The sequence below is a fragment of the Diprion similis genome, chromosome 13 (assembly GCF_021155765.1).
Source record: "Diprion similis isolate iyDipSimi1 chromosome 13, iyDipSimi1.1, whole genome shotgun sequence".
Taxonomy (NCBI): domain Eukaryota; kingdom Metazoa; phylum Arthropoda; class Insecta; order Hymenoptera; family Diprionidae; genus Diprion; species Diprion similis.
This window is the reverse complement of record NC_060117.1, coordinates 4461315-4474731: the sequence shown is the minus strand read 5'-3', so window position 1 is coordinate 4474731 and position 13417 is coordinate 4461315. Positions and strand designations below refer to the sequence as shown.

The window sequence follows — 13417 nt, the reverse complement described above, 5'->3', positions numbered from 1 at the left end:
GCGATAACTTGACAAATTGTTCAAACCCATTGATAAGAAACTTATAGACTAAACAATATTCACTGGAGTATCTTTTCAGCGCCGATTACAAGGCTGCGACAACCCGAATGAGCAAGGAACACGAGAAATATTATATTGCCAGAATAGTAAAAGCAAATCAATCATACCCTCGGCCTCCACGGTGAAATTTTTCAGTATCAGAATCTATTCATCGCAGCTTTGCATCCAGAGTCTCGATTCTACGATGAGAAGAAGCCTAGAATCGCAGGACGGGGAGCACCGATCCTCTCCTTGAAACTGTCGACACTCCGCTCCGGAAGTTGAGGATGAAAGTGTTTTTCTCCTTTCCTATAAAAAGCACAGAAATTGATCAGGCATTACGTATCGATCGACATCGCGCTCTTGCATATTTTTTAACGAGGGAAAAAAATGCTCTTCAGTGTTTTGCATGGCGAGTTTTACGACGTACCATAAAATAGGAATTTCTCAACGAGGTGTGTCGCTCGACGTTCTTTTCCGCAACGGCTGACCGCAGGGGGGGGGGGGGGGAGCACGTTTCGCACGTTGACGCATTTTCATCGATGCTTTTCTCACCTCGAGCACGAGCATCGTCCCCGGCGTCGAGGCATCAGGATCACGGAGCAGCCCGGATGTGAACGTTTGCCGATCGGAAAGCGTAGACCTCGGCGAATCCTCGTTTACGACACAGTCGCAGAGATTCTCGTATCGAAAATTAGGAGCATTGAAGAGCGGCGAGAGAAACATCGACGCTTCCTTGTCCTTCTTGGGTTCGTTGCTCTCCTTTACGCTCGTTCAACAACGAACACGGCGGCCCTGCAATACGGTTCGGAAATTCAATCGTTGACGATTGTCAAAGTTTCGCAGAGAAGGAAGACAGCGTAATTCTACACACGCGTAACACGAAAATGCGAAGAAAGCGCTTGAATCAAGCGAACAGAGGCTCACTTACCCGTTTACGTCGCAATATCGTTTTCCTCTTTCGGCGTCCAGTTACGAGTGAAGTTCGCCGCAGCGGCAGGTCAGCCGCCTTCGCTTCGTTGCGACGTAATTCGCCTTCCGCAGTTCCGAATCACAGATGCGAGATGCGAATAGGCGAGCATTCTCGCACTTTCGAGAATATTCCACGACGTGCGAACTGCGAAACGAGTTAGATCAGTCTGAAGTTGTCCGTCGAACAAGGCGGCTCTCGGAAGCGAATAAACTTTCCGTTTGTTCGAGCGACACGACCCCCCGCGTTGTAAATTGTAAACGAATTCAGAAACAAATGAAAGTGTCATTATCGAAAGTATAATCTTCGAGTATTGTTCAAACTCGATTTTCACACGATTTAAACTCTTTCAAGTAAATATCTAGGTAAAGTAAATATTCATTAATATCTTGGAGTTTCGGGTAATTTGTTTTTACCATCCGAATACATAATACGAGTTTAATTCTATACGAATTACGCGACAATGACTCCAAAATTGTCGCGTCGGCTGGATGGCCGGTCATCGTCACATAATTCGTACAAATTCGAGCTTAGATTTTACCTCGGACGGTAAAAAAAAAGTTACCCGGAAGCCCAAAACATTAATCATTATTACTGTACGTACCTCACGTCAACATACCTGTGACTCGTGCGATGTTTTTGCCGTTGAATGCAGGTCCAAACGTTTCTCAAAGCGTTGCACCGTGTACTTCGCATCGCTCGATCACCTGGCGCCCGGTGATGAGTGAAGTTAGCCGCGGCCGCCGTGGCTGGTCGGCCGATCGTCACTTTTTTGCTGAGCCGTATTCAGCAGCCTCCTCTGTCACAAAATCACAGACGCGCAACGAGTGATTGAATTTGAACGATGTAAGCCACTGTGATGTTTCGAGATTGAACAATAACACTCGGGGATTATCGTCTCAACAATGACACCGTCTCACACCTTCACTTGTTTACAAATCTGTTTACAACGCGTGGCGACGACGCGTCGCTTGAACAAAAGGAGAGTTTATTCGTTTCCGAGAGCCGCCTTGTTCGGCGGACAACTTCAGACTGATCTAACTCGTTTCGCAGTTCGCACGTCGTGGAATATTCTCGAAAGTGCGAGAATGCTCGCCTATTCGCATCTCGCATCTGTGATTCGGAACTGCGGAAGGCGAATTACGTCGCAACGAAGCGAAGGCGGCTGACCTGCCGCTGCGGCGAACTTCACTCGTAACTGGACGCCGAAAGAGGAAAACGATATTGCGACGTAAACGGGTAAGTGAGCCTCTGTTCGCTTGATTCAAGCGCTTTCTTCGCATTTTCGTGTTACGCGTGTGTAGAATTACGCTGTCTTCCTTCTCTGCGAAACTTTGACAATCGTCAACGATTGAATTTCCGAACCGTATTGCAGGGCCGCCGTGTTCGTTGTTGAACGAGCGTAAAGGAGAGCAACGAACCCAAGAAGGACAAGGAAGCGTCGATGTTTCTCTCGCCGCTCTTCAATGCTCCTAATTTTCGATACGAGAATCTCTGCGACTGTGTCGTAAACGAGGATTCGCCGAGGTCTACGCTTTCCGATCGGCAAACGTTCACATCCGGGCTGCTCCGTGATCCTGATGCCTCGACGCCGGGGACGATGCTCGTGCTCGAGGTGAGAAAAGCATCGATGAAAATGCGTCAACGTGCGAAACGTGCTCCCCCCCCCCCTGCGGTCAGCCGTTGCGGAAAAGAACGTCGAGCGACACACCTCGTTGAGAAATTCCTATTTTATGGTACGTCGTAAAACTCGCCATGCAAAACACTGAAGAGCATTTTTTTCCCTCGTTAAAAAATATGCAAGAGCGCGATGTCGATCGATACGTAATGCCTGATCAATTTCTGTGCTTTTTATAGGAAAGGAGAAAAACACTTTCATCCTAAACTTCCGGAGCGGAGTGTCGACAGTTTCAAGGAGAGGATCGGTGCTCCCCGTCCTGCGATTCTGGGCTTCTTCTCATCGTAGAATCGAGACTCTGGATGCAAAGCTGCGATGAATAGATTCCGATACTGAAAAATCTCACCGTGGAGGACGAGGGTATGATTAATTTGCTTTTACTATTCTGGCAATATGATATTTCTCGTGTTCCTTGCTCATTCGGGTTGTCGCAGCCTTGTAATCGGCGCTGAACAGATACTCCAGTGAATATTGTTTAGTCTATAAGTTTCTTATCAATGGGTTTGAACGATTCGTCAGAATATCGCAAACCCTCTGGCACCGATTTTTGCCCTGTTTCCGAGTGACTGCTTTTTCAGCCTACAGAATTGTTACACAAGCATTCTCAAATTCTCTTTCTCGACTTCGCGCTCCTTTCTTTCCAAGAAAACACACACAGCACGTGTGTATCGTTTCTCCATGTGTACTTCAGTGCTGTGGATGATTCGATCATATCTTCTGAACATGTATAAGAAAAAGATGGAAAATGCGACCCTCCGACATCGATATCAGAGGTCAACTCAATCAGTCCTCCTGCTCGCTGTCCCTTTATTTTCGTCCTCGGTACTCGGAGACGGGCGGCGAGTTATTCGACCGAGTTTAATCAAAGAAGCTGCTTCTGCTAGCTGCGTATCCACCCCTGTTTTCGAGCTCACCGGAATGCTACCAATAAGACCGAAAACCCTTTCGAATATAAAGAAAAACTCCACTACTCCACGTGGCAGCTCGCGAACGATCATTTCCATCGATTGGTACTGTGATGAAAATTCACTCGTAAAATAAAGTTGTAAAATTTTCCTCACGCTCCAGTGGCGGGTCGCCATAAAGACTTGAAGTGAGCCGCGAGTCTTTTCAATCTGCATGCAATCGTGACGTGAAAACCTCGATTTAATTCCGTAATTGGCGAACCAATTATCGATCAGTACCATTCGTCAAATCTAGAAACGCCAGGCCTCTTTGCTTCCTAAATATCTCGGAATAAGAATTTATTCAATCGACTGAAGAATCGCTAAGCGAGAGTGAAAACTGCACTTTTGCATTTTTCATTTAATGTAATTTTATTCACTCCAAACGTTTGAAGTGTAAAAGTTCACTCTTAATTCACTCTCTAATTTAGAGAGTTATAGCCGAGCAGTTAAGGGGGACAACCAGTTTAGGAGGCCAAAATTTTGGTGTTTTTCGGGAATTTTAATAACAGGTAAGGGATAATCAGAATTTTTTTAAACTTGAATGATATTTTATTCATTTTTTGAAGTACGCTTTATAATTTTTTCAAGTCATTTCCGCCGGAAATAGCGGAGCTAGAAGCTGCTGTCCGTGAACGATCGTCATTCGATTTTTTTGCTGGTAGTCATTCCTTGAGTCACAATTTTTATCTGTAATCATTGCAATTTTTTTATTCATTAACAACATATTTTCTAAAAATATGAACCTAATTGTGATCAAAAAAGTCAAAAATTACAAATTGTGCTTCAAAATATGAATAAAATATCCTCCAAGTTTAAACAAATTCTGATCGAAAAAAAAATCTGTTCCACTTGATTGTGTAAAAATTGTGAAAAGTAATTCAGATTCATCGAAGGTCGTGAAATAAGTCAAGTCAATCGGTCAAAAATTTTATCTACAATAATTGTAAAATGTCTTTTATACGTAATTTTAACCAAAGTTTACTTACCTTGAGCAAATCACTGTAACGAATTTTGAAATGGCGGAAATATTGAGATTTTATTACCGAATCATTCCGATTCATGAAGAATACAAAACAAAATTCGCGTCATTTTAGGCGAAGTTGAAACTTGAGAGCGCAGATTGTAAGAGTTAGAAAAAGGTGTTAAACCGTGTTTATGGTTATTGATCTTTGAACACCTTCGTGTAATAATATAAATTGAATATTTATTTATTTAATTGCTAGTAATACAATTTATCGGTTCGGATTGTGCTTCATGTTCTGATTGACCTGATACGCCAGGATACAATATAATAACATCGTGTATTAATTAATTTGCACATTCTTTGTGTGTATCCACAAATGGAGAAAGGAAAGGAAAAAAGAAACAATAAAGAAGAAGAAGAAGAGGAAGAAGAAGAAGGAGAAGACTAGTCATTTCTACGATAATTATATTAATTAATTAATTTAGTAAATACATTTCTATAATATATAGCGTTTAATGTATTTAACATTTTATAGAGTCGTCGGAACAGACTGGCCGTTCAGAAAAATACAAATAAAAAAAAAATATATATATAATTTTATGCTCCAATTTAAAAGGTCTTGAGTTTAACTTGAAAAAAGAAGATTCTAAAACTCTCAATTCTCTATCCAATTATTAAGGGGTGCTGGTTATTTTTTTATTTTTTTTTTTATTTCTAAAACCTTTTTCTTACAGCCCATTTCCAAGGACGAAAAATTGAAAATGTTTGAGTAGAAAGTATTTTCAATATTTTTTTTTTCATGTTATTCTTCTTATCCTTGAATCGTTACAGAATTCAAAAAAATCACGACGACTGAAAAGAGATAAAATTTTATTTTATCAGAAAAACAAAAGAAGAAAGAAGAAGAAAAAAAAAAAAAAAGGAATGAAAATGAGTTAAAAAAAAAAAAAAAATATTAGAGGCACTCCGTTACTTTGAGAATCTTCTTTTTTCGACGCCAAGTTGAAGATTTTTGCAACTTGGAGCATAAAAATTATTTTGTAAACGTCCAGTCTTGTGTTGGAATTATTTACAAAAATTTTTTTTTCTCTCTTTCAGCTTGACTAATACTCTAAACGCTGTTACAATTTAAATTATTAATTTCATGGCAATTAATTTCGATTAAGCTAGTACACGACTATAATGTTAATTGATGTCCAGAAGCGGTTGTGTATCGATCTGAAACGTCACCCTCTTGTCTCGAGTTAAGCACACACCTATATACATATATATCACACATGTAACACGTACGACATGCACCATGTATGTATGCTTCTGCATAATTAATTCCGCGTACACTGGGGAGGGCCAGAAAAAAATAACATTTTTTTTTTTTTTTCTCTCTTTTCTTTCACTTTTTTGTTACAAAGTTATTCAATCTTCAAATTGCACGATTTTTTTTTTTTCATCTCCACCTATAAAATAATTGCAATGATAAACGACAAAAAGTATAATATTTCTTCTCAAAGTTCATGTTATCTTTCTTTACCGAAACGTTGAAATTTTACCAAAAAAATTCCGATTACTTGACAAAAAAAAATTAAAAAATTTCAACTTTTGAATCAGCAGATTTACGAAAAAATTGCAAGAGGTCTTTTTTTTTTTTTTTTTGTAGGTCCGTCAATTTCTCACAAATATACATATACCATAACCCTTTGCGACACAAAACCGTTTTCCCGTACGGCAATGTTTTATCGTCTCTCTCTCTCTTTTTTTTTTTTTTTTTTCAACGAACAGCCCTTTTAATTTTCCCTCGCAATGAAACCGCGAGCGAAAATCGGCTACTTGTCATTCATTCGTATATAAAAATTTCCAGTCGCCTCGCGTCACGTTTCAAAACTTGCTGATAACGCAAGTATAACGGAAATTCAGCGACTACTTAGTAAACGATATAAGGGTATATGGATGATGAATACACGGACACGAATTCGAGATCGGAACTTATAGTTCAGTAACTATGAGAAAAATTTTACCCGCCAATCGCGTGTAAGTGGTTAAAAAATTCTGATGAGATCATTGAAATGAATATATATATATATATATTGTTTTTTTTTTCTTATTCTTTTTTCTGGAAGGGGGGAATTTGAAATCGCAATAAAGTTTTTTCAAACTTTATGGAATTCGTTACAATTCACACGAGCGTGATTTTATCCTACTCGAATTCGTAATTTCGGTTTAATCTTCACTGCTTCTTATATGTAGTTTAATAATAAGTATCTGACTGTTCTTAAAACGACTATAAACTTAATCCTATCTTAAATAATAAGACATCTGTATATAATCAGAGTTTTAAGGTACGTTTTCAAAGACTGTACAATTTTTTTTCTTCGTCCTCGCTGAATCAGCGTACAACAATTTAGCTGTCGAGATCCAATTCGACTTGCTGTAACAGATCGGGTTCTGAAACAGAGAAAAATAAAAATAATAATAATAATAATAATAATAACAATAATAATAATAATAATAAACGAAAGGAACGTTAATTTCAACGATAAAATTACACCTCCGAACACACTTTTATGCTCTATGCGAAATGAAAGATATAATACACACGCGTAGGTATAGCTGGAGCCGAGTGAAAATGGCAAAAAATTCTAATGAATTGAGAACCGGTCATTAGGCAGTAGGAGAATTTCAAGGGCTGACCAATTTATACTTTAACGACTTTCTAAGACGTGACTTACACAGTACGGAGGGTTGACGGTTTGGAGGGGTGGAAACGGGGAGGACGGAGTCGTTCTCGTCACGTTTTCCCGACTTTGCTGGGGTTGGAGGTTGAAACAGGGATGAGGGGAGGGGGGAAGTGTAATTTATGTCACGTGATTTCTTTTCCAACGTTGACATTTCCTCTAGCAAGCCAATTCCAGCCGATATTAACAACAGAAATTTACTTCAACTTGAAATTGCGTAATCGGAAGAAATTTCGTTTCGGAATTAGACGACCGAGAAAGAGAAAGGGAGAGAGAGAGAGAGAGATTGATTGATTGATTGTTATATTCTTGCTGTTACAGGATTTACAATTTAAAATAAAAAAAATTTCATCTTATTCAAATTTATGGGAAAAATGCAAAAAAAGTTATTTGAATTTATGAAATTGTGGAGTAAATTTATTGAGAGAGATTGATTGATTGATTTATTGATTGATTCGGTTTATTATGCGGTAGTTTGGTTTTGGGGCAAATTATGAATTAACAGTTGAATAAAATTTGTTTTCAAAATTACTGGTAAATACAAAATAATCTAAAAATTATATGACAGTAAAAAAAATAAGAGTGAAACAGAGATAACATTAGTTATTAGCAGATAATTAGCATCGTGTCGTTAATTTCTAGCGATAATAGCTAGAAAAAAACGAGAAATCGTTGATTACATAATACGATAATAATAAAGTGAAAGTTTTGTTACTAGATATGGATAAAAGCATCATTAGACAAGATGATAAGCTGACGATCGAATCGGGTATATGTATAATGCATGACCAGTACGAAACAACTTGAAATTATCCTTCATAACAAGTTTAGTCAAGTCAGAATTAAAATCAAGTCTAATTCTAGTCTGAAAGCGATTTAGCCTTGAGTAAAAAAAATAATTTCGTTGACACTACGAGGAAGAAATTCACTGACAAATATTTTACCTTGCTTTTCTGACAGAGAAATAGATAGATAGATAGATAGATAGATAGATAGATAAATAATTAATTTAGTAACGGGGAACAAAGACAGCGACAGAAAAAAACAAGAGCACAGAAATATAAGTTAAAGTTAGCGGAAAACAGAAATTAAAAGTAAACGGAAACAAGAGCAGATGACAATACGCATAAAGCGGCAGTTGTGATAGAGTATATAGGAATGAGTTGATACAAAATAGAAAATTAGGAATAACATATAAGATAAGATAAAGTACAATAGAATAAAAATAAAATAAGATGAGATAACATGGAAATAAATAAATAAATAAATAAAATAAGAGAGAGAGAGAGAGGGATGTACAAAGGGTGGGAGGGAGGGAAAACGCTACGGGTTGAGACTTGAGCGAGGAAATAATGTATTCCGTGCACCTTATCTCGAAGACAGAATCTGGAGGCATACAAGAAGTTGGCCAAAGTCATAATTCTAACACCTCTCGGCACGCAGATGTCGAGATATGTCGTGTGCGCTTGGCGCTTGGCGCTTGGCTCTTGGCTCTTGGCTCTTCGGTCTGCGCAACCACCCTTGGCTGGCACGTGGCTCTGGAACTTAATAATGTAGCCCCGTGTACCGCGGCTCCAGGTAGCTAACGATAACGGCTGAACCCTGCGTGTGGCGGTCCGGGGTTTTATATACAGTCATCCCTGCAGGCTGTTGGCCGACCAAGATTGTCAATCTGACGCTGGTGTTAGACACTGTTAAGGGATCAAAGCCGCTGCGTTGGTACAAACGAAAAACGTTGTGTGCTTACTCGTGGGACTGATTTATCTTAAAGGTGGGACGCGAGGAGTCTCTGGAAGGTCCTTTAAATTGACCTAATGTCACGTGAAACTACGCCTCGAGTCACTTTACAGGGGATTTAGTTACTTTGGCGGCTCGGTCAAAGGTCGAAGAAGTGCGAAATTCTCACTTGAAAATTATTCAAGTTCGTGAGGGAAGCTTCTGATCTTGAAAAGTCTGGAATTTATTGAGAAACTTTGTTTAGAAGGTGTTAGTATTTTATAACGTCAATTGATGATAGTTGTTGTGTTTAGACTGATACTCGAAGTCGATTGACATCGTTTCAAATACTCGTAAATTCACTTGAATTTAACCAAAGTCAAGATCGTGCGTGACTCTAAGTCACGAGACATGTTTCGAAATCTTAAGACACATTCACGAAGTTTGTTAAAGTTATCCAAAATTGATGTAATAAGTCATAGCTTGAGTCATTGAAAGTTGTCTGATGTCACTTGATTTTTATCAAGTACTCAGAATTAACTTCAAGTCGAAGTCAATCTTAATTCAAGTCGTTTAATGCCTCTTGGGTTCATTTCAAGTCTTTTCACTCAACTTGACATGTTCGAAAATTACCAGAAACATTTACAAAGTTTGTTAAATTTATCAAAAGTTGATGAAATAAGTCATAGCTTGAGTCATTGAAAGTTGTCTGATGTCACTTGATTTTTATCAAGTGCTCAGAATTAACTGAAAGTCAAAGTCAATCTTAATTCAAGTCGTTTCATGTCTCTTGGGTTCATTTCAAGTCTTTTCGCTCAACTTGACATGTTCGAAAATCACCAGAAACATTTACAAAGTTTGTGAAAGTTATCCAAAGTTGATGAAATAAGTCATAGCTTGAGTCATTGAAAGTTGTCTGATGTCACTTGATTTTTATCAAGTGCTCAGAATTAACTTCAAGTCGAAGTTAATCTTAATTCAAGTCGTTTAATGTCTCTTGGATCCATTTCAAGTCTTTCCACTCAACTTGACATGTTCGAAAATCACCAGAAACATTTACGAAGTTTGTTAAATTCACCCAACTCTGATCTGATAAGTCACAGCTTGAGTCATTCAAAGTTGTCTGAATTTACTGGATTCTTATCAAATGCTCAGGATTCATTTCAAGTCAAAGTTCATCTTAATTCAAGTCGTTTGATGTCTTTCGGTTTCTGCTAAATGCTCGAAAAGTTACGTCGAGTTATTTTCCGGCTTTCGTGGTAATGAGAAATCAATTTCGATCCTGTCACTATAGTGCATTCATATTATTTCCAATTCAACTTGAGCATGATTCAAGGTCTTCAAGTCAGAAGCATGGACTCGACGCTTCGCACCCTTTCCAATAAATCTAAAATTATGAAATAATTCAGACTCCATTTTTCGTTTTCATCCATCGAATCCAAAAATGAAAATCAACCACCATTCTGAGCTAAATCCGATATCGAAGGCAGGAAACCTTGGCGAAGTGTTCGACACACCGCAGCCTCGTCGTCGATTCGTTTATCATTTTATTCCCGACTTTACGTCCGCACAGGAATATTATGTATAAGCTATGCGGTTGCAGCGTTTTCCGTATCACGTCGGTTGGCCGGGTGCCTGAAGTCTTGTTAACATTCTTTGTACACGTCATTTTATAAAACATGTCGAGTAAATCGCGCCCGTTACACCGCGGAAAAGCTGCGATGCATTTAATAACAGATTTCCAATAAAAAATGAAAAACCGAACGCGAGTTGCCGCGTCACGATAAATACACTAAACGTACCTTCGCTACATTACTTCCAATCTTTTCTCTCCGTCGTGTCGTGACTTTCTATCATGTTTCTTTTTTTCTTTCGCTTTGTTTTGTCATTTTCATCTCCTTCAAATCTCCAGCAGGCGCCAAATTCAAACTTAAGGCCTTAGGCCACTCTAGAGGCAGAAGAAATAGGCTTTTCGGGGATTTTTTTTTCAGAAATACTACAAAATAAATTGAGATAACAGAAACGTGATTTTATTATTCATATCAGTGACTGCTTACAATAATTTTTTTGAACCGATTTATTTCAAAATGGCGGCTGTGCAGCGTTTTTGCGACGACGTCTTCTTTTTTTCGGGGTCCACAGCTGGACTAACAGCTCCTGTAATTTTTTTAATCATAATGAGCCAATGAATTTTTTTGATTATATATAATAACTGCTATAGAAGTACGTAGGATTTTTGTGATATATTGATTTTTGGCCAAATGGCGCACTTCTAAAGTGGAAAGTGAAGAACTTGCCTAAAAAATTGTCAGATAATTGTTAATAACAAATGAACTACGCAATTTAAAAAAAAAATTCTACGTACTTCCATAGCAGTTATTATATATAATCAAAAAAATTCATTGGCTCATTATGATTAAAAAAATCACAGTTAGTCCGGCCGTTGGACCCGAAAAAAAAGGAAGTATCATCGCAAAAACGCTGCACAGCCGCCATTTTAAAATAAATCGCTTCAAAAAAATTATTGCTAGCAGTCACTGATATGAATAATAAAATCACGTTCCTGTTATCTCGATTTATTTTGTAGTATTTCTGAAAAAAAATCCCCAAAAAGCCTATTTTTTTCGGCCTCTAGAGTGGCCTAAAGCCTTAAATAAGATAGATGTAATGATCCTCTTTTCACTGTTTATAACTGGGATTTCCAACAAACAGAATATACGAAAATCAATAAATAACCTATTTACGTAGAGTCAATCGCCAGATACATCGATGCCATATTAAATTTCCATGACATCGTCTTGGATGTACGAAAATCAGTCTTCACTTATGCCACACCTCATTTTCCTTCAACATGCTTGGATCTCAAACGAAAGACCAAACTAATTGAGATAATATCGCGAGGAGTAAAGAGCAGATGAACTTCCGTCTTCCCGTTTGTTGAAGAGCGAGGCGAAACGTCGTGTAGCATAGAAACGTTTGTTTTAGACGAAGGAGCTAGGCTTGGGTCTCGTTAACCTATGCTGTAGGTACATCTATATAGGTATTACACGAACCGGTGTTACACCCCATGGCCTCATCGTTGGGTGGCAAAATCCTTCCCGTTATGTTTTATGGGCTTGGCTGTTCCGGAGACGCTCCCAGACTCCCCCCCCTCCACCCTTAATGCAAAGCTGCACGGAGCTTATATGCGTAATAGCATCACGTCGGGAATTATTCCGAGGGTAGAAGTGGGAAACTACTAGGAATTGTAGGAACAAGGAACAAGGAACAGCGCTCGACTTTCTTGCAGCTTCTCCACTTTCGAAGCAATCTTCCATAGCAGCTACCTTCCAAGCGATTTTCCGTTTCTAAGGCAAATGTGCAACCTCTCTTCCCTATATACTTTCGAACACTGGCGCGGTAAGGGAAGAAGTTTTTCCCCGGTTTCGATTCGACCGTCGCGTCCGTCCGTTCGTTCGTTCGTTCGAAGGAGGAGGAGGAGGAGGAGGAGGAGTCCCACAGATATCGCGGGGCCAACTCACCGTATCCAAGGTAAATCGAATCTTCTTCCAACGCTTTTTCCAATTTCAAATACGCGTGATGAGTAAAACCGTAAGGAAAACGATCCACAAGTTCGAGATTTTTTCTTTTTCCGATAACTTTTTTGTTATTCGCGAATCAACAACTTCGGTGGAATTTTTTTAGATAGTTTTTCTTTAACATATAAGGACATTTTATAACCAAGAAAAAGAAGGGAGAAAAAATCCCAGGTCGATCTCTTCGATTTGATTTTTTTTGTAACATGTTATGGTAAACTAAAAACTAAGCGACTTTAAGGGGGTGAAACCACCCTCTAAAGTAAGGCGTGTCAAGAGATGATTTAGCAGTTTCACCCAAAAGTAAATAACATTTTTTAAACGAGAAATGAAAAATGTAAGTTTTTCAATCAAAAAAAAAAAAAAAAAAAAAAAAAAAAAAAGCAAAACAACTTTCAAACGAGTTTACAAAATTGCTGGATACACTTTAACAACTGTATTTCAAAGCCGATCAGTTATTTTAATTAAAATGAAATTTTGAGTATGAAAATAAGAAATCATAAATCAACGAAATACCGAAAAATCAATCATTCTGCTAAAAAAAAAAAATCATGACTCACTGAATTCTCAATATCTTGATCTAAAAATTGACTGAGTAACTCTCAAGACACTAATATTTAAAAAAAAAAACAAAAAATCAAAATATGTGAAGATACTATGCGATGAAAAAAAGGTGAGATAGAATTTTTTAAAGAAGAATAAATCAATCAACGATCTCAACAATATTCTATAATTTATCTTGGATCGAATCAGATTATCTTGGATGTCTTTCTAGCGAAATAATTTCGACCCTGACATG

General features: G+C 38.1%; 1 protein-coding gene and 1 long non-coding RNA gene across 2 annotated transcripts in view; one reads left to right on the top strand and one right to left on the bottom strand.

The window, feature by feature from the left end:
- The first annotated feature begins 2871 nt into the window (after window positions 1-2871).
- The window catches only part of LOC124414080, a 99589-nt gene continuing 89043 nt past the window's right edge, over window positions 2872-13417 (top strand). The window contains exon 1 of the long non-coding RNA XR_006929920.1: window positions 2872-3047. This is a non-coding gene — a long non-coding RNA (uncharacterized LOC124414080). The remainder of the gene's footprint in view (window positions 3048-13417) is intronic.
- The window catches only part of LOC124414079 (hemicentin-1), a 115824-nt gene continuing 109126 nt past the window's right edge, over window positions 6720-13417 (bottom strand). Inside the window, exon 12 of the mRNA XM_046894982.1 lies at window positions 6720-7037. Coding sequence (XP_046750938.1) covers window positions 6994-7037 — 44 coding nt within the window. The 3' untranslated portion in view covers window positions 6720-6993. The remainder of the gene's footprint in view (window positions 7038-13417) is intronic.